Source organism: Mastigoproctus giganteus, chromosome 9 (genome assembly GCF_048544385.1).
Source record: "Mastigoproctus giganteus isolate SK-2022 chromosome 9, ASM4854438v1, whole genome shotgun sequence".
NCBI classification, from domain to species: Eukaryota; Metazoa; Arthropoda; class Arachnida; order Uropygi; family Thelyphonidae; genus Mastigoproctus; species Mastigoproctus giganteus.
In genome coordinates this window covers 143,536,074-143,563,525 of record NC_143583.1, presented here as the reverse complement: position 1 = coordinate 143,563,525, position 27,452 = coordinate 143,536,074, and the positions used below count along the sequence as shown (strand labels likewise).

The window sequence follows — 27,452 nt, the reverse complement described above, 5'->3', positions numbered from 1 at the left end:
CATTGCAATTACTTCTACTCTTTCTAAAGTAATGGAAAAATCCATTAACTGCCAACTCTTAAACTACCTAGAAACTTTCCATCTGAGCAATGATCGCCAGTATGGATTCCGTCAGTGTGGATCCACTTTTTAGCATATTCTGGCTTATGTTACCCATTTATGGACAAATTCAATGGAAAAGTTCAGTGAAACACAAGCAGTCACTCTTGACATCTCAAAGGCTTTCAATTGTGTTTGGCATAAAGGTCTTCTAAACAAGTTTCCATCTTATGGTTTTTAACTGGTTATCCAGTTTTCTCTCTGATTGCTCACTGAGTGCAATAGTAGATGTTGTCTGGTAAAACAACAACCACCACCTTATCCATGCAATTTCACTAACAATGCTCATTGTGTTTATTTTCCCACAACAATATTTTTTCAATGTTTCACTATTGGGAAACAATTTCTGAATAGTGCACCTGCATAATTAGCACAATTGGGAATGATTATATTTTATGATGAAAGATGTAAATAAATGTTAGGTATGTATGTTTATAAATGTCTGATTACACTGCACTCTTTAAATTGAAAAATCACATTTATATATGGTACACAAAGCAAATGGGTTACTTTTTTTAGACTTTGCAATATGTGGAAAATCTTGAGCACATATTCCAAAATTTTACATCTTAATTCTTTGCCATCTTACTGATAGACATTATTAATTAGCATCGTATCATACAAGTAGAATAAAATTATCGTACTTGACAGACAACATCACCATTATCCCATGTTTGTCACCACCTATATTATGACGGTGAGACAGAGAAGAGGACAAATTGAAGGAAAAAAAGGATTCTCCATTGTATATCCAGAAAGTTGGCAGCTAAGCAGTAATTTGTATGATTTTACCTAGTAAAGTGTATAAAAAACAAAACACCTGCATTTGCATGTGAAGTAATTCGACAGTAACTGCACTTTTTAAATCACTCAACCATGCATGTTTGTTTGTTTGTTTGCTCACTCTTTCACTCAAACTCACCTATACACAAAAATAATGAGTGATTTGTAGGCCATTACATAGTAAAGTACACTTTCTCCATGTAGTCAGAACAAACACATTATTTGCATTATTCAACAAAACAAGTAATTTAACAATAACCTCACTTTTCACACACTAAACATACAAAAAGAAATGACGAGTGAGTTGTAGACTATTATGTGTCAAAGAACACCCTGATATATTTGTTGAAAACAACATTCAAAGAATACTGACTGAACCTGTAGTTCAGCAGCACATTCCTTTTTTTGTTTCTCCCACCCCTGCAAAGGATAAAGTGAGCATAAATCATTTGGGGGAAAGAGCACTAATCTCAACAACAACACACACACACACACACACACACACACACACACACACACACACACACACACACACACACACACACACACACACTAGCTAATAAACAAAATGAAACTGAATCCATGCTTTTCAAGAACATGATCTTCTACGATCACATATGCTAACTGTCTCCAATAAATATGTAGAGAGTCATTTAAGGTGGTTTTTTTTTAGCATATTCTATATTTTAAAACCACAAATAGCTGAAATATAGAAAAAACAAACTTTCTGAAAAATATTAAAACACACAATTTCTGTATATCTTAAAGGTAACCTAAAAAAGTCAAGAATACTGGCACAATCTTCTAAGAAAATTATTTTCCAACATTAATACAGCAGACTCTCAGAATAACAGCACCTTAGGGGATTAAATGCCGTTATTTCGATTTTTCCTAGAAAGTTTCATTTTTAATATATTTAATGCAGAAATAATAAAACTAAATAAGAATCGAGATTAAGAATGCAATTTTATTAACTGCACATAAAAAATATAAACATGTTGACAATCTAATGTTATATTCTGCTATTAATACACTTCTGCTTACACCCTGTTCTATTTTTTTTTTTTTTTTTTAATATCAACTTTAGTCTGTATGGGTAGCACAGTGGTATCGTCACCATCCTCCCCACACTCGGTGAAAAAAGTCCAGGTTGGTTCAAATCCCATCGATGACATGAGCAACTTTTATGGGCTTTTTCGCTCTGTGCTGACTTGGTCTCAGGAGTAGACAGCAAAGTTTTCCCCCCCAGAAACTGGGAATTTTCATCCAGCAAAACAGACAAATCGACCAGAGAATACAAACAATTTACAGACACAATACACACGGTATATGAATTAACTTCCCGGGCAACCCTAATGTAACAGTCTGGATTATATTAAATTTGTCACTAAGCTTTAATGTTGTTCTTCTTTCATTCTCTGTATGAGGTTTATTAAACTTTAGGAGCCAGTGAGGGACTTTTAATTCAAAGTAAATGCAAAACAGCAGTGTAATCGGTGATATCAGTACAGAATTCACTTTAATGGCAAATGTAAACAAATTCAGTAATCATGCGACTTGCTGTTTTCTTTTTCGGCACTGCAAGACATCATCATTGCATGTAAGCATCCGACCTCAATGTGCCATTATTTCGACAGTCTAGTGTATTCACCTAGTATGACATGTGTGAATGAATATATTTAAATAATTACATAAACTCACCTTTGTCCCAACAGCAACAATAAGATGTTTTTTTGTACGTGGACTATCAAGGCAGTACTGACACTTTTCCAAAGCACTAGTAATCTGCTGGTGTTCTAAATGTGTGTATATATATATATAAATAAATAAATTTAAAAACCAATAATAATTGAATATGTTACCTCTAAAAAATTTAATAGCTTTCCTTATATGCTGGTGTTCAAAGGAAGTGCATCACCCCTTAAAATTGTAATTATCATCCAAATAACATAAGTACATGGCAATATTTCTTACAGATTGCATCAGATAAAATTGACATGCGTAGGTGATGCAATAATTCCATCAGCTGTTACTTTCAGCTATATAAGCATGCTCTGCAAGAGCTGCAGTCATTCCTTGCTTGTGTCAGGATGGCGAGTTACATGCAGTTGACGCCACGAAGAAAGAGTGCTATTGTTGCTTTACGTGAGGAAGGATGTTCTTCCCATCATATTGCTTATAGTGTCTTGTAATCAGTTGACAGTGAGTAGATTTCTTTCCAAACTCAAGAATACTAGTTCTACTGATAGGAAAAAAGGTACCTGATGCAAACAAGCCTCTACACCAAAACAGGACAACGTTTTAAAGTGCTTATTTATTCCTTAAAACCGTAAGGCTTCTTCGTCTGAGCTGAAAAGAAAATGGGAAGAACACACAGGAGTGGTAGCAAGTGCAGTAACAGGCAGAAGATACCTCTTCAAAAATGGACTTGCAGTCTGTCGTCTTAAGAAGCCCATCCTCATGTAAAAAATTAAAAAGGCCCAATTAATTTGGTGTAAGGAGCATGTCAAATGAACCCTGAGCAGTGGAAGTCAGTTATTTTCTCAGATGAGAAGAAATTCAACCTGCATGGCTCTGATGGTGGTGGTTTTTGTTATTTGGTTTTTAGGAGCATTAGCAACTATGGCCATATTGCTGTGGGGATATGCAGTGGTCATTCCCTGACTTTTCTGCATCCTCCATATTTGGTGGTTAGGGGCTAGAAACCCCAGTCTAATCAAGAAGCGTGTGCTACGCACTGCTGCTCCTGCCCACCTGGCTACGGAGGTGTCTGGCTCTGATGGGAGACAAACGATTTGCCGTAGACGTGGTGAAGAATATAAAAAGGTTCCATAAATGCCAATGGATACCTGGCTATATTGGAAGGAAAATTGCTGCCAGCCATTAGAGGCCATTTCAACCTGCCAAGTAAATGCATCTTTTAGGATGACTCTGCTCCTTGTCATTGGACGAAAAGTGCAAGTAGGCACTTCTGTAGTTACTTTAGCTTCATTTCTGCATTACAGGTTCAACAGTAATGTGTTTACATTTGTTACAGGTGAAAAAATGGTTGGAAGAATGGTCCATTACAACTCTTAACTGGCCAGGAAACAGCCCGGACCTGAATCCTATAGAGAACTGTTGGTATCATGTAGAATCTGCAGTTACCAGAAAGAAACTAAAGACCCTTAGTGAACTTCAGGAAGCCATAATTCGTGTTTGGAACCATGAACTATCAGTTTATTTTCTTCAGAAATTGATCTTGTCAATGCCTCAACAGTGTGCTGCTGCCATCAGGGCCAGAGGTGGTTCAAATAAATATTTAGCTTGCACCTGGTGAACTTTTCATTTTGTTTTCCATTTAAAATGATAAACTGAAGCAAATTGAGGGTTTCTGAAAAATTTCAGGCAAAATTGTTGTATAAAGGCTGCAAATCCTCATTTTGGAATATTTTGAGAGCACCTGTCAAATAGTCATTAATGTAATATATGATTGCAAAAAAGTATTAGAAATGTGAAATTTCTAGGTGATGCACTTTATTTGAACACTAGTGTATATAGCTAAGAATTTAATAGGTACACATAAGGAGAGAAACTTATATCATTCATATAAGGAATACACCTGATTTCAGTAGTAGGGCAAGATTGTGTGTGCATGTGCGCATGCATGCACACCTTGCTTACTAAATGAAGTTAAGCCGACGGGCTAGCCAGGTGGGTAAAGTGCCTGCCTGGCAACCCAAAGGTCGTGGTTTCGAATTCCGCTTCGGGCTTGGATCAGAGTAAAATGCAAAAACTTTGGGAGGTGCATTATGGCCACAGAAGCTGACGTGCCAACAACAAACAAAAAAAAAAAAAAAAAAAAACAAATTAATATTGAAAACAAAGTTTTTAAAATTTAAGTACCATTCTCTTATGCTGTGGCTAAGTCTTCATTCCTAATGAATTTTAAATTTATTCTTCCCTATAAGCCTAAAGCAAAGATAATAAATCAATTCCAATGAAGAATGAAAGTTTTATACAGCTTTTTTTTTTATTTCTGAATTATGTTCAAACTGACTGAGATCTAGCACTAAAATAAAACAAAAAAAAAAAAAAAAAAAAAAAAAAAGAGACAAAACTGAAGCATAATCTTTGGTAAAGAATAATTGCATTGTCTGAGTGACACCAACAATAACCATAGGTTAATTAGAGAAGATAGCCAATATTATATTTGTGGGTTTACCCATTCCTGTCAGACTGGCACAGATACATATGACGTATTTGAGGTTATTCCTCTGTGGGGGGGGGGGGGTTGGAGATCCTCCAATATCTTAACTCATTTCGCCATACATTTAATTTACCATGGAAATAGAGATAAATAATGCTCTTCCATTGGATGTTTTGGTCTGTTGTGCTTGTCATTAATTAGTTGCTTCAGTTTACAGAAAACCTGTGTTAGTTGCAGTTCACAATATAAATCTGCACATGCCCCAGAACATCTTCATAGTACAGCAAGGGCATTGTTCAATCATGCATGGTTGCACTGTGACTATGGTATGGACAGGAAAGCTGAGTTTTCAAGAATCAGGATGGATTTGTCCAAATGTGGCTGCCCCCCCCTCATGTTCTGGCCAAATCCATCCTGATTCTGGCAAACTCAGCTTTCCTGTCCATAGAATAGTCACAGTTCAACCATGCATGATTGAACAATGCCCTTGCTGTACTATGAAGATGTTAGTGGGTTTTCATAATAACTGCACAATCCTACACCAACCGTTATTAAATAAAATAAATAGATAGTGTTGTTATATTAAAATAATGATACAAATAAATGAAATAAATAGAATGATATAATTACACCGGATAAAACTGATAAAAAGGTAACTGTTTGTACAATAAAATATGGAATTTTAAACTGCAATGAATAAATTACAATAAAACAATATAGATAAAACACAGGATAATAAAAGCGCTAAAACACCGTAGCTTTCAGAGGCATCTGCCTCCTTTTTCAACAGGGAGGTTTATCATACAGAAAATCCTTAAATATCAGCAGGCTCACAGTTCTCAGCACATTTCTACAGGAGTATGGACAGTATTCTCCCCATGTGCACTAGAACCAGAAATGGCTTGGGAGTGCGCCAGGTGGAACTGCTCATTCCATCCAAGAACCATTGCCTTGAAGAGGAGATGAATGTGGATTCCCGTCTTTATTAATGGTATTGCTCTCAGAGGAGCAAATCCGCAAGCTCTCGAGCCATTTACAGTCCCAAAATCTATGTGCCCGGTCAATGATAACAGCTTCGTCATGGGAGATTTGATGGTGCTTCTATCCCAAAAATGTTCTGCCACAGCGGACTTCCCATAATCCGCTGTCTTTATCGCATTCATATGCACCCCCAGATGATCTTTAAACCGTTTCATTTCACCAACATAACATTCCTCACAATCCAGGCACCAGATCTCATACACGACCCCCACTTGTCCATTCCTTAGTATGGGGTCCTTGACCTGTTTTTTTTTTTTTTTTTTTATGAGAACCCCAAACACGAGAGGTATTATAACCTATAGTACTTAGTACCGTGCTTGGGTTGGAGGTTGAGAAGACGAAAGAAGATATTTGTTGATATTGGACTTGAACTTCTGTAGATTGTAATTTTCAGGAAATACGTATGAAGGAAGGTTGTTCCAGAAAACGGCAGTTGAATGAATAAATGAGGAAGATGAAAAGTTGGTTCTGTGGGTTCGAAGTTGGACAGTAAATGGATGTTGGCGGCACGTGTTCGGACTGTTTTGAAAGAGAGAGCGGGAATTATAGAAGCCAATTCAGAAGAACAGTGCCCATGGAAGTATCTGTAGAAGAGGCATGCAGCAGAAACAGTGCGTCTATGAGAAAGCTAGTGGAGAGACTCTGTTAGAGATGAATCATTAATTAACCTAACTGCCCTCTTCTGAATGGAATCAAGAAGCCTGACACAACTATGTGCAACCTCTGCCCTGGCAGCTGCACACAGCGTGTCTGGCAATCGTGCAATACCCGAGCTATACACTCAGTTAAGCTTGGATAGTAGGGAATGCATGCGGCACATGGGTTTCCTATATACACTGGTTTTCATCCTAGGGCCCCTCCTTATGTACCAACACATCAAGGAAAGGGGGGAATACCCTCTACTTCCACCTCCGAGGTAAACTGAATAAGCGGGGAGCAGCTAACCCTAACCCTAGGGAGGAGCACCATCAAATCTCCCCAGAAGAAACTGTCATTGTCAACCAGGCACATAGATTTTGGGATTGCAAATGGCTCAAGAGCTTGCGGATTTGCTCCTCTGAGAGCAATACCATTAACAGAGACAGAGGAATCCGCATTCATCCCCTCTTTGAGGCAGTGGTTCTTGGATGGGATGAGTGGCTCTCCCAAGCCATTTCCGATTCCAGTGCACATGGGGAGAATACTACCCATGCTCCTATAGAAACACATGCCGATAACCATGAGCCTGCTGATATTTAAGGATGTGCTGTATGATAAACCTTACTGTTGAAAAAGGAGGCGGATGCCTCTGAAAGCTAAGGTTTTTTATTAGCGCTTTTTTCGGTTTTATTATCCTGTGTTTTTTTTTCATTGTTCATTGTAATTTATTCATTGCAGTTTAAAATTTCATATTTTATTGTACAGACAGTTACCTTTTTATCAATTTTATCCGATGGAATTATATCATTCTATTTATTTCATTTATTTGCATCATTATTATTTTAATATAACACAACACTATTTATTCATTTAATAACAGTCGGTGTAAGACTGTGCACTTATTATGAATATTCCCAACCCCAGAGGCCTATTTGAAGAGTTAGTGGGTCTGTTTCCCACCGTAACCAGGATGGTTCACTCATTGCCACTGCTTACAATCCTCAACATCCAGGCATTTCTGCACGTCTTGCCAGGGTGTTGCGAAGTCACAATACTGGATTTGTTCAGCTCCCTAAAGGATATTACAGTCGATGTTGTCAAAGGTGAAATCAACAGTTCCACTATTGCATCATGTGAATGTAGTTTATCACATTACTTGCCTGGAGACTGTGGGGTTTGTTATATAGGTGAGCCAGAACACAGATTATGTGATCGTGTCTCTGAACATGGGTGGTTATTCACCAAGGTGATTTGGCAGACTCAGCCATAATGGGGCATTAACGGTGTGAGAAGCATTTCAATTACAATCTGCAATTCAATGTTGAAATATTAGACCATGCCCATGATTATTGCCATCTTTCACAGTTGGAGGTCCTCCATATAGTTGTGGTAGATCCCACCATTAATAACACTGCCAGGACTCGCATAGATCCTCTTATGAAGGCTGTTATTTTACTCCATGATAAGTGATGGCGGGTTAACAACAGGGCCAGCTGTACACTGCACCATTCCCATAGAATCTGACTGTTGAGTATTTGTTGTTTCTCTCCCTTTCCCTTCTTTTCACTACACACAATCTACACCTGTTGTTGTTAATGCAAGTGCAAGACTGTATCTCTACATAATGTAAGGACTACATAATATGAAGAGGTGCATAGTCTTGAAAGTTTCTTCGTGCTTGCTTTATCGCTTTCATTTTCATGAATGTTTTATCGCTTTTATTTGCTTAACATTAATAGTTTTTCTTTTATTATTTATTGGCTGCATATAATTTCGGTTTTAATTTGTACACAGTGTACTTATTTTATTTTATCTATCAGTGTCCACATACTTAATTTATTTTTAATAAACTTTACTTATTTTGACTGTGTTTTGTCAGTAGAAGCAATATTTATTTCATTATAATCATTGGCTAAACTGTTGCACACATTGAGAGCACTAACTTATGTATGAATGAAACTTTTTGTATTCAGAGGCAGTCTAGATTAATTTGTTAAAAAACTGCAAAAAAAAAAAAAAAAAAAAGTTTTTAAAACTTTTAAATTAAATTTATAAATTCATTTTAAACATATTCAACACATTTTTTAAAATTATTGTATTCCACAAACAGTAATAATGGACAATACACTATAATAGTGTATAATAACACAATGGACAATACACTATAATAGTGTATTGTCCATTGTGTTATTACTATTTATGGACAATACACTATTATGGTGGTTCACACATATAATATTAGTATTAGCAGTAGCAAAATGATGCAAGAAAGAAAAAAGCTTATTATAAGAAAATAACTACACTTCATCTGTCTGTCCCCCCATTTCCACGACACTAGTTGGAAGTTTATTCGAACAATCAACTATCCACTGACTGAAAGCAAATTTCTGCAGATCTATGCTTTTTTTTTTTTTTTTTTTTTATGAGAACCCCAAACACGAGAGGTATTGGAACCTATAGTACTTAGTACTGTGCTTGGGCTGGAGGTTGAAAAGACGAAAGAAGATATTTGTTGACATTGGACTTGAACTTCTGTAGATTGTAATTTTCAGGAAATACGTATGAAGGAAGGTTGTTCCAGAAAACGGCAGTTGAATGAATAAATGAGGAAGATGAAAAGTTGGTTCTGTGGGTTTGAAGCTGGACAGTAAATGGATGTTGGCTGGCGGCGGCACGTGTTCGGACTGTTTTAAAAGAGAGAGAGAGAGAGAGAGCGGGAATTACAGAAGCCAATTCAGAAGAACAGGGCCCATGGAAGTATCTCTAGAAGAGGCATGCAGCAGAAACAGTGCGTCTATGAGAAAGCGAGTGGAGAGACTCTGTTAGAGATGAAGCATTAATTAATCAAACTGCCCTCTTCTGAATGGAATCAAGAAGCCTGAGAGAGGTTTTGGGGGCACCACCACAGATGTGGGAACAATATTCCATGGCAGGGCGGATTTGCGATTTATACAGAGTGAGCAGCTGTTTGGAAGAAAAGTAACGCCGAGAGCGAAAGAGAAAACCAAGTTTTTTAGATGCAGAGGAAGCAATATTTGTAATGTGCTTGTGCCAAGAGAGATTAGAAGTCAGGGTAATCCCCAAAAGAGATATATTATTTTGCCTAGAAATCGGAGTGTCACTAAAGATAAGCATAGGAGCAGAAGAATCCTTTTTGCGAGATATAAGACAAGACTGAGTTTTAGAAGGGTTGAAATCAACTAAGTTGTCTTTGCCCCACTGGAGAATTACCTGAAGATCGGCATTTAAGGAATTGGCAGCAGATTTTCGAGAACTTGAAGCTGATTGAGCAGGACAAGGTTTCTCAAAATGGAAAGTTGAATGCAATGTGCTATCATCGGCCAAACTATGGATAGGATTTCCAGTCAATGGAAGAAGGTCATTGATATACAAAAGGAAAAGAACTGAACCTTGGGGGGACACCGGCATTAGTGGAAAAGTTAGAAGACAGAGAGCCATCTACCATCACCCTCAGTGAGCGATCAGAGAGAAAACTGGATAACCAATTACTACAAACAGTTGGCAAACCATAAGATGGAAGTTTGTTTAGAAGACCTTTATGCCAAACACGATCAAAAGCCTTTGAGATGTCAAGAGCAACTACTTGTGTTTCACCGAACCTTTCCATTTAATTAGTCCATAAATGGGTAACATAAGCCAGAATATCACCAGTCGATTGACACTGACGGAATCCATACTGCCGATCGTTGATCAGACGGAAGGTTTCTAGGTAGTTTAAGAGTTGCCGGTTAATTGATTTCTGCATTACTTTAGAAAGAGTAGAAGTAATTGCAATGGGACGATAATTGGATGGGAGGGATTTGTCACCCTTTTTAGGAACTGGCTGGATATGAGCAAATTTCCAAGCAGAAGGAAAAACACCTCTGGAATAAGAAAGTGAAAAAAGGCGGCAAAGAATAGGAGTAAATTCAGGAGCACAGGTTTTGAGAACAAGTGGAGAAATACCATCAGGACCTGGAGCTTTCTTAGCATCAAGATTCATCAAAATCCTTCTGATATCCTTTTGACGGAAGACCACAGAAGGCATTGAATGGAGCGTGTTAGGAATGGTGGGAGGTGTTTTACCAAGATCATTAATACATGAGCTGGAAGAAAAATGGGATGCTAGCAGGTCAACTTTATCCTCGGCTGAAGTGACAACAGAACCATCTGGTTTGGACAGAGGTGGGAGCAGAGATGGGCAAAAGTTGCGGCCAATAGCTTTGGCAAGAGACCAGAATGCTCGGCTACCATTAGGGCAAGAAGCAAGTTTTCTACTCTTAGCCTGTTCAAACTCTAGTTTGGACTGATTAATAACTGCTTTACAATTGTTGCGAGCTTTGGTGTAGGCAGAAAATGAAACTGAAGAATTAGAAACAAGCCAGTTACCATATGCAACATTCTTCTCTTAGACAGCCTTAGCACATTTGTTGGAGAACCAAGGTTTAGATAAAGGACGAGATTTTAAAGTGGAGTGTGGGATAAAGGATTCCATTCCTGCAAGAATAATTTCACTGACACGATCTGAGCAAACGTTGACATCAGAAGTTTTGAAACAGTAATCAGACCAAGGAAAAGAAGAAAAGAAGTCTCACAGGTCATCCCCATTTTGCATTCTTGTAATGCCAAACAATACGAGGTTGGGAATAGCCATGAGAAAAAGGTTGCATTGGAGAAGAGACATTCACCAAGTTGTGATCTGAAGTGCCTAAAGGACCTCTCACTTCGACCTTGTACTTAGAAGGGTTGTTTGTGAGAAAAAGATCAAGCATATTGGCTGTATGATTAGGATTGTCCGGTATTCTTTTAGGTAAATGAACAATCTGTGCTAGGTCATTAGTAATTGCAAAAGCCTCAGCATCTCGATGCTGAGGCTTTTGCAATTACACCGACCCAGCATCACACTGCTGGGTCGGTGTAACTAGAAAACGGAAGCCAGCTGGAGTTGTGAACGTTAAAATCACCAAGGAAAATTACCTCACTGTTAGGAAAGTTGGACTGGAGAAAGTCAAGTTGCAAAGAGAGGAAGTCAAAGAGCTCCAAGTGATTAGTGGAGTTGGGAGAACGGTAGAGACAACAGATGAATTTGACGCAATGAGGTAGAGAGATTTTAAGCCAGAGAAGATCAAAGAGAGGAGATTCCAAATTGCCAAGTCTCTGACAGGGAATATCAGAACGGACATATGCACAAGTACCACCTTTGAGGCGAAAGGAATCATACAGCAAATAATTTGGACATCTGAGATGAGCAGTAGTTGAATCAACTGATAACTAAGATTCAGTCAGAAAAAGTACATGGGGTTTGGAAGACTGCAAGTGGAAATGGACATCGTTGAGATTGGAATTGAGACCACGTATATTTTTTGAAATGAATTAGGAAGTCCTTGGGAGGTTTAGATCTTTTCTTTAAATAATAGAACAGCTTGCTCTATTATTTTGACAATTCATGGTGTATTCAATAGTAAGAAAAAGTGTGTGGGACATGCTGTATGAAGTAATGAAATTTTTGGATATGGCGTACATGTGGTAAGAATATACCCAGATCCTTGACATAACGTGGCCTCGACAATGCTCCCCGCATACACACTATTCGGACTCCCTCCAGTCACTATCTGGCAGAGTAGAGGTAGCAAGATTATAAACTAGCTGATCCGGAAGCCTCCTAGAGAGTTACCAATAGGTTTGGTCCGGTGTACTATCTAGCGGCCGGCCTGCGAACACCGTTTTAGAGCTGTACCCTCGAAATGTAAGGAATATTGGATCTCACCACGACATTCATCATAACCTCAAAAATCATCAATCATACTGCATGATGGAAGAGATAGGGAAGGGTTGGCCGGAACTTAGCTCTAGAGACTAAACATAGGTTCCACCACTTCAAGCCTCCAATAAGCAAAGTGGTGGTATTTCACCGGTTGATGAGAGTCATCTACCACCTAGTACTGCCTGGTAACATAGAGGGGCGGCGTTCCTCATGTGGTATGGACGCCACACCTCGACCCCTGCTTACGTTGGTTCACACCTGGGTGGTCACCCACCATGTACTTGTGCATGGAGGTTATACCCAGGATTACTAACAGTCTCACCATCGTGAAGGTGCAAGCAGAGGATTTGGCTGTCATAGACCTTCCGGACTTCGCCGAAATTGGGTCCACTTGGCTTAAGTGTCACCCGAATATCAGTTCCATCAGCGTTTTAGACTCCCAGGTAACAAGAACAGCTTGTCTGGCATATCTGTGAGAATGTCTGTGACAACCTCGTGGACCACTGCAACTCCTTCCTGAATTTAAATTTATGCACCTCCCATGTGTGTTGTCACCTTGTATTTCTCAAAGTTAATCTCAAGTGCCACTTTTCAGCCCTAATTTATGTCATGTTGGAGTAGTATAATATCCTGATTATTGTCATTTATCACCTAGCCCATCTTTATCTTGAAGTGTATCAGGAACTATACACAACAAATAGGAAGCATTTAAAGTTACAGAAGCAAATATTATCTAATCTTCTGTAGAAACAAATTATTTATATTTACTGCCATATGAAACAGGTTGGTGTGGAGTACTGTCTCATGAGCAGTTTTCTCATTCTTTACCAATTGTTTGAGAAGCCTAAAATGGAAGAATCTGCAATACCTCAATACTAGTGAGACAATGAACAAATTCTCAAATGTTATGTTACTGGGGAAACATCACAGCAATCCTTAAATGAACAAAAGAAACACATTAGAATGAAAAATCTCTCCCCCCCCCCCTCCACCATCACTAAGGAAATCCCAGTCCGTGTCAAAAACATAGGCAAAGTAATGCAGAGATGTTTTTTTTTTTTCTTCGATCATCAAAGACCGATTTAAACTGAATTTCTTCAGCACATGATGATGATCAATTCTCAAAGATAATGCACCATATTAGTATGTCCATGCCTTTTAATGAAGATGGCTGCCCTGTTTCATAATACCATCCCCACACAATTTTAAACTACTTTTGGTGTGAGATAATGGAACACTTCCATCTTATCTTGGACCTACTGAGAAATCCAAAGATGTGAAAGAAAGGTAGTGGATTTTTTTTTCTGACCACCATCATCATTGCTATGTATAAAATATATTGACTTCCCTAGTGAAATGTTGGCATATATGCCTTATTATATATGGAAGTTTCAGTGAGGAAACATTTTATATACAGGAATTAATACAGGTCTATTTCTCCCCCCTCCCTTTGGTTTAGGCTATTTAAACCAAATGCAACAAATTTATTTGAAGAAATAAACAAAAAAAAAAAAAAAAACAAGTTGTATGTGATGTTCACTCTTCAGTTGTTTTGTTTGTTTGTTATTTGGTTTTTAGGAGCATTAGCAACTAAGGCCATATTGCTCCGGGAATATGTGGTGGTCATTCCCTGACCTTTCCGCATCCTCCGTATTTGGTGGTGACGGGCTCGAACCCCGGTCTAATCAAGAAGAGTATGCTACGCACTGCTGCTCCTTCCCACCTGGCTACGGAGGCAGCCACTCTTCAGTACATGTGCGTTTGGCAGTTTGTGTTGCATCTCTGCATGCTACAACCACTGTATTATTAATTTTTTCTTCTTCAAATAAAATGGTTTGTGCTCTTTTCAGAAGTATACCAATAATTTTTTTAGACTAAACTAAATGAGAAACAACTTTCCCATTTAGAAATAAAGCAGTTGATTGGGAAAAATTTTAATTTGTGAATCATAATATCTAAATGGTGATACTTAGTCTAATTTTAATATCAAATTCAATCCAAATATGACAAACTGCCTAAACCTAAAAATATATGACATATACATGGGTGAGTTGTAATTGAAACACTCTATATTTTTTCCCCCTCATAAACATTTTATTTGAACAACTCTAATACATAAGAGTTGTTCAAATAAAATACATATTATCGCAAATGCAATAAACAAACTAGATTAAAAAATATATATATATTTAAATAAAGAAAGAGAAAAGTTGATTTTAATGTTAATGCTTAAAGTATGTTGCTCTGATTAATTCTCAGTTAGCTAAAATAGTTGGAAAATTTTCATAGGAATGAAATTTGATAAAATTTATAGCAATTATCAAAACAACAGTACCATATATTGTACGACTTCTGTCTATTTTGTTTCTTTTATGCTCTGACTGTTTTGCTGCCTTGTCAATGAACTCATCATCAATATCATAATATTCATCTACCTTCTGAAATATTAAGAAAAACTATTTTCTTAAAAACAAATAGCGCAAATGAAAAAAAATATATATAATCTTTTTATAATAATATATTTAATCCATGCTTATAAATGAAATAGAAAAATAAATTTATGTTCCAATTGATAGTAAATATTAATTTACTATCAATTGGAACTATCAGATGCTATATATATATATATATTGAGAGCAAAATAATGTCATATGGCTATCTTTGTTGGACTTTTAATTTTGGGTGATGAATGGTTATATTACTTTCTTAAAATAAATTTATGCCGCAAAACAGCAAATTACAAGCATAAACCCTAAAAATTAAGGTAGTAAACAAACTAGATTAAAAAAAAAAAAAACCTAGAAAGCATAATACAAAAGATAAAAATATGTACAAAAGGAAAAATAATAATAAAATAATTGAAACTGCACAAGGTAACAAAAACCAGTACAGTGGATCCCCGCTTTACGATGGGTTCACTATACGATCAAATAACTTTACAATGGACTCTCCATAATAAAATACCTTTCACTATACAATATGTAGTAAGCATGGGATATTGTCATCACATTTGCGAATTGAATTTTAATTCTATTTTAATTAATTAATTCTATTAAACGGTGCTTAAAAAATAGGAATGAAGAGAAGATTCTGAAAATTTATTTTTGTTTGTTATATGATTTCAGTGAAGTGGAAACACATTTCACTATAATACTGTAAGATAAAAATAAGATAAAACGGTGCTTAAAAAATAGGAATGAAGAGAAGATTCTGAAAATTTATTTTTGTTTGTTATATGATTTCAGTGAAGTGGAAACACATTTCACTATAATACTGTAAGATAAAAACCCACAGAATTCCAGTTATCAGTATTATCGCAAATGCAATAAGATCGAGTTTACTACCCATTTATAACAGCTTGCACTAACAGAAAAGCCCAATAAACTGGAAAGTGCAAATTGTTTTTATTGTTTTATGATCGTGACCTCCAGAAATGTGCTTTAGAAAAATATCACGAATGCATTCAAAATTCATTCTTATAACAAAACATAGCAACAAATGTTGCTAACAAACAGTGAAAGTGTAGTGCATTTTAATGAATTGAGCAGCTGATTCTACTAACCAGTGATCACTGGTGCCTACTTATTTCACTCTACAATGGCTTCCGATTGTCTCCAACCGGACCACATTGTCCTTTGTCTCAGCCAATAGCAGCATTCGTAAACGTGTTGGGCACGTGTTTTGTTTTCATATCCTTTAGTTCAAGTAATTTTTTTTGTGCTTATTTTTTTAAAATTAACTGTATTGAATTCTTGAACGTACAACATTGTATAATATGGCCCCTAAAGACCGCAGTAACAAGAAAATTTCAATTAAAATTAAACAAGAAATAGTGAAAAAACATGATGATGGTGCTAAAATTAGTTCATTGGTGCACGAATATGGTTTTTCATAGTCAACCATTTCTACATAGTGAAACAAAAAGAAAACCTTAAAAAAGTTAAAGTAAGTGATGAATTTAACACAGTCCAAAAAGGCAGAGAACTGATTGTAGAAATGGAAAGGCATTTGTTGCTATGGATAAAATAAAAACAAATGAAGGGTGATACAGTTCCTGGACAATACATGGGGACTTTAAAGCCAGCAAAGGTTGGTTCGACCGTTTTAGAAAAAGGTCCGATATTAAAAGTGTCATAAGGCATGGAGAGGGGCTTGCAGTGCTGATCAGGAAGCAGCTGAAAACTTTAAGGTGGAGTTTCAAGAGCTCGTTGAGAAGGAGGGTTACCTTCCTCAACAAGTCTTTAATACAGACGAAACAGGCCTCTTTTGGAAAAGGGTGCCTAGGTGAACATATATCACAAAAGAAGAGGCCTCGTTGCCTGGTCATAAGCCTATGAAGGATATACTTACTCTGCTATTAGGGCCCAATGCCTGTGGTGAATTTAAGCTTAAGCCAATGTTGGTTTACCATTCAGAAACTCCCAGAGTGTTTAAACAGCAAAAGGTCATCAAAAGCAGGTTAGGTGTCTTTCGGCAGTGTAACAAGAAGGCCTGGGTGACAAGACACCTCTTCAATGAATGTTCTTTTTCTCACACACTCACACTTTCATTCATTCTTCTGGCTTTCATTTCATTTATTCAACTCTTGCTTTCTGCACTGCTTATTATTCTTCAGCAAAGATGAAGAGATGGTCAGAAAAATGGCAGCTGTACTTTAATCCAGCAAAGTGTAAGATGTTGCACCTGGGGAACAGTAACCCTAAAATAACTTATACACTTGGCAGAGCTGAACCAAAGCTGGTAGTGGACGAAAGGGACTTGGGTATTACAATACGATCAGATACGAAGTTCTCAGAGCATTGTAGACTGGTTGCAAGGAGGGCCTATAGTGTCCTATCAATGATTTATCGAACAATCACTAGTAGAGATAAGGACATCATAATCCTATTATATAAGGCTATTGTTAGACCACACTTGAAATACCGTGTTCAAGTATGGTGACCGCACCTAAAGAAAGACATTGTTCTTCTGGAAAGGGTCCAAAGATGGGTAACTCACCTGGTGAGATCGGCAAAATGGCATCCATATGGGGAAATATTTGAATATGTGTGTTGCAGAGCTTGGAAACTAGGCACCTTAGAGGAGACTTGATTGAGGTGTTCAAGGTTCTGAGAGGCATAAACAAAATGAATAAGGATGAAATTTTCACGTTTATAAATGATTCTAGAACTAGGGACCATAATTTCAAGTTCAGGGGAAGGGGGGGGGGGAGTTGTTTAGACTGGATTGCAGGAAGTTTTATTTTAGCCAGCAAGTTATAAATTACTGGAATAAATTATTTATATGGGTGATTGAGGCTGACAGTCTGGGGAAATTCAAAGGTCAGCTGGATAATTACCTAAGGGAGGAGGGAAATGCATAGGTTTTCCATTTCCTTTTTCACTCATTAATTTTTTTTTTCTTATTTTTATTAATTTGTTTTTATTCTTATTATTTTATTTTATGTATTTTTTGTTATTTTATTATTATTATTATTTTTTTGGCTAGTGTAGCATAAGTCACAGGCTTCCTTGCACCATGTGGCATGAATTTCCGTGTGGTAATTTCTGTTTTGGAACAATATTTTGTTTAATCCTTGAATAAAATGGTATGATGAATAAAAAAAACACCATGTACATACATAAAAAAGAAGGCAGTTTGAGTTATAGAGTATCCAAGTGATCTAATTATTGAATTAGTGTCAGTTTCAGTATTACAAAATTATTATTAAAATATTAAGCAATGTTCATGGGAGATATCAATTGCTATTCCAGGGACTCCCAAGAATAAACCTAAACCAACTACTAGCTCTAATACATAGCAAGGGTAACAATCTCCAGAATTAACTCCTTTAAATTATATTTACAGCACGCATGCTAGTTTGGAATGTTTGCTTTATACCATACAAAAAGTACTTTTTATTTGAAGACAAATTTCTTTTTATGGTCTACCTACCAGCAACATCTAGTGATGTAAATGGTAACTTTAATTGTGTGTGTGCAAAATTATGCAGAAACAAAGTTCTCATTAGAAACTTTCAAGTATTATTACCTTTTTATGATGTCAATAAAGATTATTTACTAATTTTAGTATTCCCCCCACCCCCCCGCGGGTATGGAAACATTATTTTTGGCATGCAAGATGGAAAAGATTTGCCTATGCTGTTGCTTTGGAGAGACAAACTATCTCACCAATCACTTCCCAGAACCATACACAAATTTCAAACTGCTCTCATGAAAGAGTGTACTGCAATAAACATTATTAACCTATGTTATTTCTCATAAATAAGTCTGTTGCTTCTCTGCTCACCTTGAATAACATCCAGATTTCTAGACAAGATCACATTTCTCTTTTGGAATTACCCTTACTTCTAATCTCTCGTGTCATAAACACTTACCATAAATACTATTTCTCTGCAATAAAAAACTAGGTTTCCTTCTAAACAATTATTTACTCTAAACAAATCTCAAATTTGTTTAACTATGGGATACTGTTCCCATATCAAAGGTGAATGGTGCCTCCAAAATCTATCTCTAGCTCCTACACTCTATATCCAAAAGAGGACAGTCAGTTTTGAATTGGCATTTGTAATTCCACTATGCTCTCCCAAACCAGTATGAATTCTACTAACTAATCAACATCTATTCACTGTTCAAAACCAAACTCTTGTAACCAACTTTTCCCATTTATCCTTCTAGTTCTGTTCTTTGGAACAACTTCCTTCATACTATAGGTTCTAAGCAACAAAGCACTATAGGTAAGTACAGTTTATAGTATGATGACTTAGTACTTTAAGTCATCACACTATAAACTGCAGCTTTTACAGTACCAGTACTGAACAAAAGGGTTCAGAACTCTCTTTCAACAAAACCTTTTGTTGGAAGAGCTGAATATGCCTTATCTGCTGCATGGATCAAAAAGTGCACAAAAGCAGAAAGAAGGAATGAAGAGAATAACAGAGAATATGTGACTTTGTAGATGCCGTCTCTGGGACAAAATGGCAGCTAACATTTAATAAACTTTTTTTTTTTGATAATTATAAATGATTAGTAATAGTAGTGGCATGTGATGCAAGAAAGCAAGCGTATGAGCTTATGCAGCATCAGCCAAAAAAAAAAAAAAAATATTACAAAACAATCCCCTTTCAATATTTGTCCAGTTCCTCCTTAAATTTATTTAACCTATCAACTTCCACAATGACAGATGGAAGTTTGTTTCAGAAATTAACCACCCGCTGGCTAAAGGAAAATTTCCACACATCTATTCTACATCTGTTTTTTTTTTAATTTGAATTTATGCCCCCTTAGGTTCGTAATCTGAACAAGTGGAAGGATCCCATCAGAATTCAGCGTGCTCAACACCTCAATGAGATCACCGCGCAGGTGCCTAGTCTCCAGCCACTGCAATTTGCAGAACTTAAGTCTCTCTTGGTAAGAGGATCCCTTCATACCCCTCATCAATCTTGTTGCCTTTCTCTGTACACGCTCAAGTAAATCTACATCCTTCCTAAAATGAGGCCTCCAGACCTGCACGCAGTACTCAAGGTGTGGCCTGACCATTGCCTTATACAGAGGGACAATCACCTCCTTTTCCCGGCTAACAAAATTCCTGTATATCATTGACAACACCCCATGACCTGCCCTGGCAGCCTGTCTGCATTTCTCAGAAAACTTCATATCTGACTGCACAATTACTCCCAGTTCTTTTTCATTTTCTACCTCCTTAAGTGTAGTACCACACAGTTGGTACGTTTCTTTGGTGTTACTTCTACCCATATGCAGTACTTTGCATTTGTCAATTTTAAACTTCAGTTGCCACTTCTCAGCTCATCTGCCCAAATTTTCTAGATCCTGTTGCAGTAACACACTGCCATTACTCATTAACAACCCTGCAAGCCTTTGTCTCATCTGCAAACTTCGATACTAAGCCTGATATACCCTCATCAATATCATTGATAAATATAGAAAACAAACGTGGACCCAACACCGAACCCTGTGGGACTCCACTAATAACCTTAGTCCATGAAGAGCAGCACCCATTGATTACCACCTTCTGTCTTCTCCCACACAACCCATCCTTTTATTCATTGTAGCAACTTACCCTTAATACCAATCTGCTCCAATTTGTACAATAATCTTCCATGTGCAACAGTGTCAAAAACTTTCCTGAAATCCAAGTATATGATATCAAAATTATTTTTTGCATACAGTTCCTTTGTAACCACATCATAATGACCAATCAAATTTGTCAGACAAGACTTTCCCTTAACAAACCCATGCTGTGTCTGAATTATTGCTGCAGTCTTGTCTAGATGATCCTGCAAGGCATCTTTAACCAGTGACTCCATTATTTTACCAAGAACAGAAGTTAAACTAACTGGTCTGTAATTACTCGTGTCATCCTTCGATCCCCCTTTGTGAATTTGGGACACATTTCACATCTCCAGTCCGTAGGGACCTCCCCTGAGTTTAAACTTCAGTTGCCACTTCTCAGCCCATCTGCCCAAATTTTCTAGATCCTGTTGCAGTAACACACTGCCATTACTGTGGCAGTGTGTTACTGCAACTGTGTAAGGATGCTCTCATAAATTATGGCTAAGGGTTTGTTTACTTCCTTTGTCACCTGCTTTAATATAACTGGATAGATCCCATCCACCCCACGTGCCTTTCTTATTTTTAACTTCAACAATTTCTCCTCCACTTTGTTCTCAGTTATTACAAAATCATTAAGCATCTTGTTACAATTGATAACCTTGTGGCATTTTCAAACCTTAATAACTTCTCATGTGTTAATGTAGATGCAAAATACTCATTTAGTTTGTTTGCTATCTGAGCAGGATTATCAATAGTTGAACCATCGATATCAAGTGGACCAATCAGATTCATCCCCTTCCTTTTAGAGTTTATATAAGTAAAGAAATACTTGCTCTTTTTCTTAGCATCCTTTGCCAAAGATTTCTCGTAATCTGCCTTCGTCTGCCTAACCTCCTTTGTGACTTGATTAGAGACTAGCTTATATATATATCATGGGCTTTTGTGTCGCCTGATAATTTATATGCATTCCATGCATTTTTCTTCTTTGCCACGAGTCTCATTAGTTCATTTGACAACCATTTAGGCCTAAACATTGGAACAATATTGCTTAATAGGTATGAAACGTTTAGTAGCTTTCACTATTAATTCCTTGAATGCTTCCAACTTAGAATTTGCTGTTGGTAACATCATTTGGTCCCACTGTACAGAATTTGAAAACTGTCTGAGACCACTACTGTCGCCTTTACGGAAGAAAAAACCCCTTCCTTCACCCCTGATGGTAATTATATCTTTAAGTAAATCTCACATTAGTACACTGTGATCACTGCCATCTAATGGTTCCTTTATCTGCAAATTCTTAATACAAGAATGATAACTGCTGATAATCAGATCAAGAATATTACCCCCTCTGGATGCCTCTTGAACATGCTGCTGCAGAAAACAATCATCCAATAAATCTACAAAAGTCTTACTAGTGTGCGAGTGACCAACCCATAAGTTCCAGTCTATATCTGGGAAGTTAAAATCCCAGAGATTCTGATTTACTAGCCCACTCTATTTCTCTGTACAATTGTTCATTGTACTCATTCGAGTCATTAGGCCTATAACACACTCTTATTTTTGCTTTCACAGTGCTTATGTCACACCAAACTGACTCAACAGTGCACTGTTCATCTATATCAACTGGATGCACTTCTTTTGATTTTATATTTTTCTTAATTAGCAGCATAACACCTCCTCCTCCCTTCCTATCCTTCCTGTACACATTGTACTCCCCAAATTCCAGTTCTGCATTCCTTATATCTGTGTGACACCACGTCTCTGCTATCCCAACAATATCCGCCTTTGATGTCTTGACCAACACTTCAAATTCATCAAATTTATTTACTATACTTCTAGCATTGGTATACATGCAAGTATACATGTACCTATTCTTATTATTAGTTACCCTAACACATCCCATATACCCACCTGTTTCACGATGACTGCTATCAGTCCCTGAAACCCCAACACCACTCGCTCCACGCACGCTGCTTATTCTAATAGAAGTAGTGCAACCTTCACCTCTGCCTGCAGCTACTTTTAACCTTTTAGTCTGTGAATCCCCCCAAGCCAGTAGTTTTCCAACCCACCTAACACTGCCTCGATAGTATCAGCAAATATTCTTGCACCCTTTCTATTTAAGTGTATCCTATCCCTGTAGAAGCAGTCTCTCCTGTTAACAAGCATAGACTAGGCTGAAAAAAATTTTACCCCTTGAGCCTTGCACATTTCTTCCAGGGCCAAAGTGATTGACAAGGCTCTCATCATGCACTCCCTCCTATCATGTCTAGGCAGAATTGCAAACACTTTCAAATTTAACCCTAATTCATGACTTTTTTGCAACACTGACCTGTACTATAAACAGAATAACTTGTTTCAGAACAAATTTACATCCCCCAATGTGGCTGTATGCATCATTATTTCACATTAAATCAAGCAAAGTAAGGATATTTGGTACGCATTGAGATAAAGGCAATGCATAATACAAAATCTTGTATTATGCAGTGCTTTCCTGAATCATTTTCCTTCAGTTATGAGGGAAATGGGAGGGTAAAAAGAAAACCCTTTACAGAAAATTATTATGAGGGCTTTCTTTGTAGGATATGCAAATATACATAAGTGAAATAAATAAAATAAAAAACAGTCAAAATACCTTTCCAGAAACCCCAAGGTATATCGCCTTCTGATCTTCCACTGTAGATAATTTCTCTTTCTCAAACTAAAAGAAACATATATGTATATATAAAAATGTGTAAACATACATAAAAAAAAAAAAAAAATCCATAGAGTATTGATACATAATGACTTACCAAAACTTAACATGGTAACATCTCCCATGATGCTCAAAGTTAGCTTGTGAATTTGGAACTTGCTGCAGTGTTACTGTGCTTCTCTGAGTGAATCATGCTACTGCGAATCACTCAGAATTATAGCAGAGAAGGCAGTGTGAATTGTCCGCAATGTTTTTGGTCAGAAAGATAACCCTAGTGAGGGACACCGAGAGACCCTGTGCACCCACAGTATGATCTCCACTCCCCCATAGGGATCTGCCCCTATGGGGGAGTGCCCCTGGCCCTATGACTTCGTCACCAACCAATCCCACATCCCTTTCCTCCACCTCCCTACTCAAACGTTTCACTTAGTGGACTACCACACAAAACATTTACTGTTCTTGACAGTCCATGACTGTGTAGAGGATGGGCTCCTTCCACAGGGGTGCCCTCTATCCCCCTAACTTCTTATTTCCAGGTGGACAGTCTTCCTATCATCTACCTTCTTTATCTTCATCTATTCCCTCTAACCCTCATTCCAACCTCCCACTCTCCTTTCACCTTCCAGAGCTGTTTTTTTTTTTTTTTTGGGCCCTCCAGGCAAGCTCAGGCGCAGACTAGGATTCACTCCTGCCAGAGACTATATCTCCTACTATATCTGTCTGCCTCCTCAGGGCAAAGGACAGGCAACATGGAGTCCAACTAGGGGCCCCCATGGCTAAATGCTGGAGGAACAACAAAACAACCCAACACTACACTACACAGATCAACACCAAAACTTACATTGCCTCTGGCATTTATAGAGTTTGTACTGCGACACAGAGAATACTCTGGTGCCACTTGACAGTAAACACTATATCTCACACAGCACTGCAGATTCAAAGATAGCATGCATTCACATACTATTATTTCTGTTTAAAGTGTGTTTGGTGCTGCATATGTCGTCGGATTCCAACCAGTGACGGACCTTGAAATATTATGCACTATCAATAACTTTAACATCATTTGGCCAGAACTCATGTCCCACCTGCCAAGCTATCACAGGTTGTTCAAAATTCTCAATAGATGTAATATGGTTTTTCAAGCAGACATCCAGATGATGGATGGCTTCGTTAATATAGCTCACATTATAGTCAGTCTCTACATGGTTACTAAGATCTATCCCACTTCTTTGCATAACTGGTATAGGGGCTTTAAGGGGGTATACACAGTTAATATGGAAACTGTGCAAAATCTTCGAAAAACCTTGAAATACCCCTGGGTAGAACGGAATGTGAGCCATACAAGAAGCTTGGTTTGAATCCATTGTGTGTGTGTGTGTGTGTGTGTGTGTGTGTGTGTGTGTGTGCGCGCGCGAGTGAGTGAGTGAGTGAGTGAGTGAGTGAGTGGAGAAAAATCAACATTCATGTATTTCTTTGTTAAAAGCAACACCATTTCTTCAAGAAAGTGACATCTCTGGAGGGCCATTCTGAAGTTTTATTTCTTCATGTCTTTCTGTTTCTGATTGACAATGTGACCATGCTCTGACCTGTATTGGCCGGTGCCTTGTTTTATTATACCAAAGTTGTTAAGCACCAGCTTATCCTCTTTACTATTTCAAGGAAGGGCAGTGCATGGTTATTCTCTAACATTGTATGAATTCCTGGGCAGATGTGCCCAGAAGTTCATAAACTATTTAAAAGAACAGGAAATCAGTAATAATCACATACTTATATCCTATGATGTTTTATTACATACTAGCATTCCCTCAGCCATGTAACGGTATAACACAACATTTGGAAAAAGGTTATTGCTTCAGTTAATAGAATATAGCACTTACTATAACAGATATATGTGAAGACCTATCATTATCTTTAAACAATTCTACATTTATTTTGGAAGATGACATTTATAAGCAAAACTGTGGCTCAGCTATAGGTTCACCAGTTAGTTCACAGATAAATTTAGTTATGGAAACTTTTAAACTTGAAGTCATCCTTAATTTCCCCATTTCCTATTACTCTGTGAAAAAAGATATACTGATGATATATTTATCTTTCTCTCCTGGGAAACCTGAAACAGCCTTTTTAGCTTATCTCAGTGGATGTTCCAATTTTCTAAAATTCATAATAGAGATTGAGAAAGGCCATGCCCTGCCCTTTCTTGATATAATGGCAAAGAGGATAGGTTTGTACTTAACAACTTTAATATATCGTAAACTGATGAGTACTAATTATAGGTCATACTAATTATAGGTATGTCATGCTCCCTCATACCACAACAGTACTATCTGCACCTTCATGGACAGGGAATGGTCACCCTGACAATTAGAAAGAAAGACACGACGAAATAAAGTCAAAACAGTCCTCCAGAGACGTGACTTTCTTGAAGAAAAGTTTAATCACTGGGAGTTGCTTCTAACCTAGAAGCACAAATGTTGATTTTCCTATTGCACACGCCTATGTCAGACACTAAACTAAGCTTCTGGTATATCCTGCCTTCCTTTCTACCCAGGGGTATCTTAGTGTATTGTTCACGATTTTACATAGTTTTCATATTAATTGTGTATTATCCTCCTCACTTCAAAAACCTCTATCCCAAAGCAAAGTGGAGCAGTTTGAAGTATATCATGCAGAGATTGACTGCAATGCGAACTATATCATTGAATCCATCCAATTTTGGAGGACTGCTTGAAAGACCTTGGTACATCCTTGTTTCATTGATCAAAATGAAAATGCTCATTTTGATCGATCAGCAATAAATAGCCATACACTATTAGTAGGAGGGATGTGACCTCTGGCCAAATAATGCTCTAATTATTGATAGTGCATGGGATTTCAAGGTCCGTCATTGGGTTGGAACACCTACATTTGCAGCACTACACACACACACACACACACACACACACACACACACACACACACACACACACACACACACACACACACACACACACTCCGAAAAGAAATGATTGTATGCAAATACATCCCATTTTTGTAGTGCTGTGCGAGTTGGATAGACATCAACATTGTTCTCTTCCTCATTCCTTCCTGTTATTTCATCTCCCCACTCTTTTTGAATAATTTATAGGTGATGAGGTCATGCCAACCTCAAGACAGTTGTAAATTACTAATTGGGTGTGAATGTCGCAATGAGGTAATGACAACCTCAGGACAGTTGTGAATTACTTCATTCCTTTCCTCCTTTCTGTTATTTCATCTCCACACTTCTTTTGAATAATTTATAGGCGATGAGGTCACTTCAACCTCAGGACAGTTGTGAATTACTTCATTCCTTTCTTTCCCCTCTTCCTCACTTTTATTCTGTGATACTTCGATTTTTTTTTCATGTATTTATATTCATTGCCTCTACACAAATGTTACAGTTGATAAAGGCAACGTGCAGATGTCGAAAGCTCCTGTGTTTTTAGATTTTATTTTATTATATTTTTAATACTTTTAACCCAGTACATTTTCAACATTCTACAGTAACCTTTTATTGTTTGTTTAATTGAAATTTCGATTTTATTTGTATATTTTTAATATACTAATAAATATATTCTGAAATCTGGTTGGGACAATCAAGAATTATTCATGTAACTGGTTCAAGACCTTGGAGGGTTTTCAGTCAGGCAGAACATAGATCTGTCACCTGCAATATTCAAGATATGGCCTTATACATTGCCCATTGTCTTATACAATGGGATGATCTGCCTATTGTCTTATATCAGCAGACTACATTTACATTTTGGTTCGCAAAGCCCTGGGGGTTCACACCAAATATTATGCAATGGCATCTGCTTAGATTTACATATGCTGGGGTTTTACCCTGGTATGGATCAGCAAGATGATAGGTTACACATCCTTTACATTTACACACCCAACACACTACATACAAATGGCCAGTTTTGCATAAGCTACAACGTAAGATGTACAATAGCAACTAATGGGGGGGGGGACCCTGTGGTTTGCCACAACAACAACACATGAATATTCCCCACCTGCCGCTTAGAATAGCATAGGTATATTTTTGCAAACTATAAAATAGTTTAATATTAATTTAAGCGGTTTGGTTCAAAATTTATATTTAGTTGTGGTTTGGATCACATGCCCTTTCGTAGCGAGCATGCGTGA

At 37.3% G+C, this 27,452-nt stretch overlaps 1 protein-coding gene across 4 annotated transcripts in view; it reads right to left on the bottom strand.

The window, feature by feature from the left end:
* Positions 1–27,452, bottom strand: part of LOC150080786 (pre-mRNA splicing factor cwf19l2) — a 315,168-nt gene that overhangs the window by 179,740 nt on the left and 107,976 nt on the right. For all 4 annotated transcript variants that reach the window (XM_090381845.1, XM_090381844.1, XM_090381843.1 and 1 more), the window contains exons 9-11: positions 23,223–23,288; positions 14,851–14,953; positions 2,584–2,678 (exon numbers count right to left, since the gene is read on the bottom strand). In XM_090381845.1, coding sequence (XP_090237971.1) covers positions 2,584–2,678; positions 14,851–14,953; positions 23,223–23,288 — 264 coding nt within the window. The remainder of the gene's footprint in view (positions 1–2,583; positions 2,679–14,850; positions 14,954–23,222; positions 23,289–27,452) is intronic.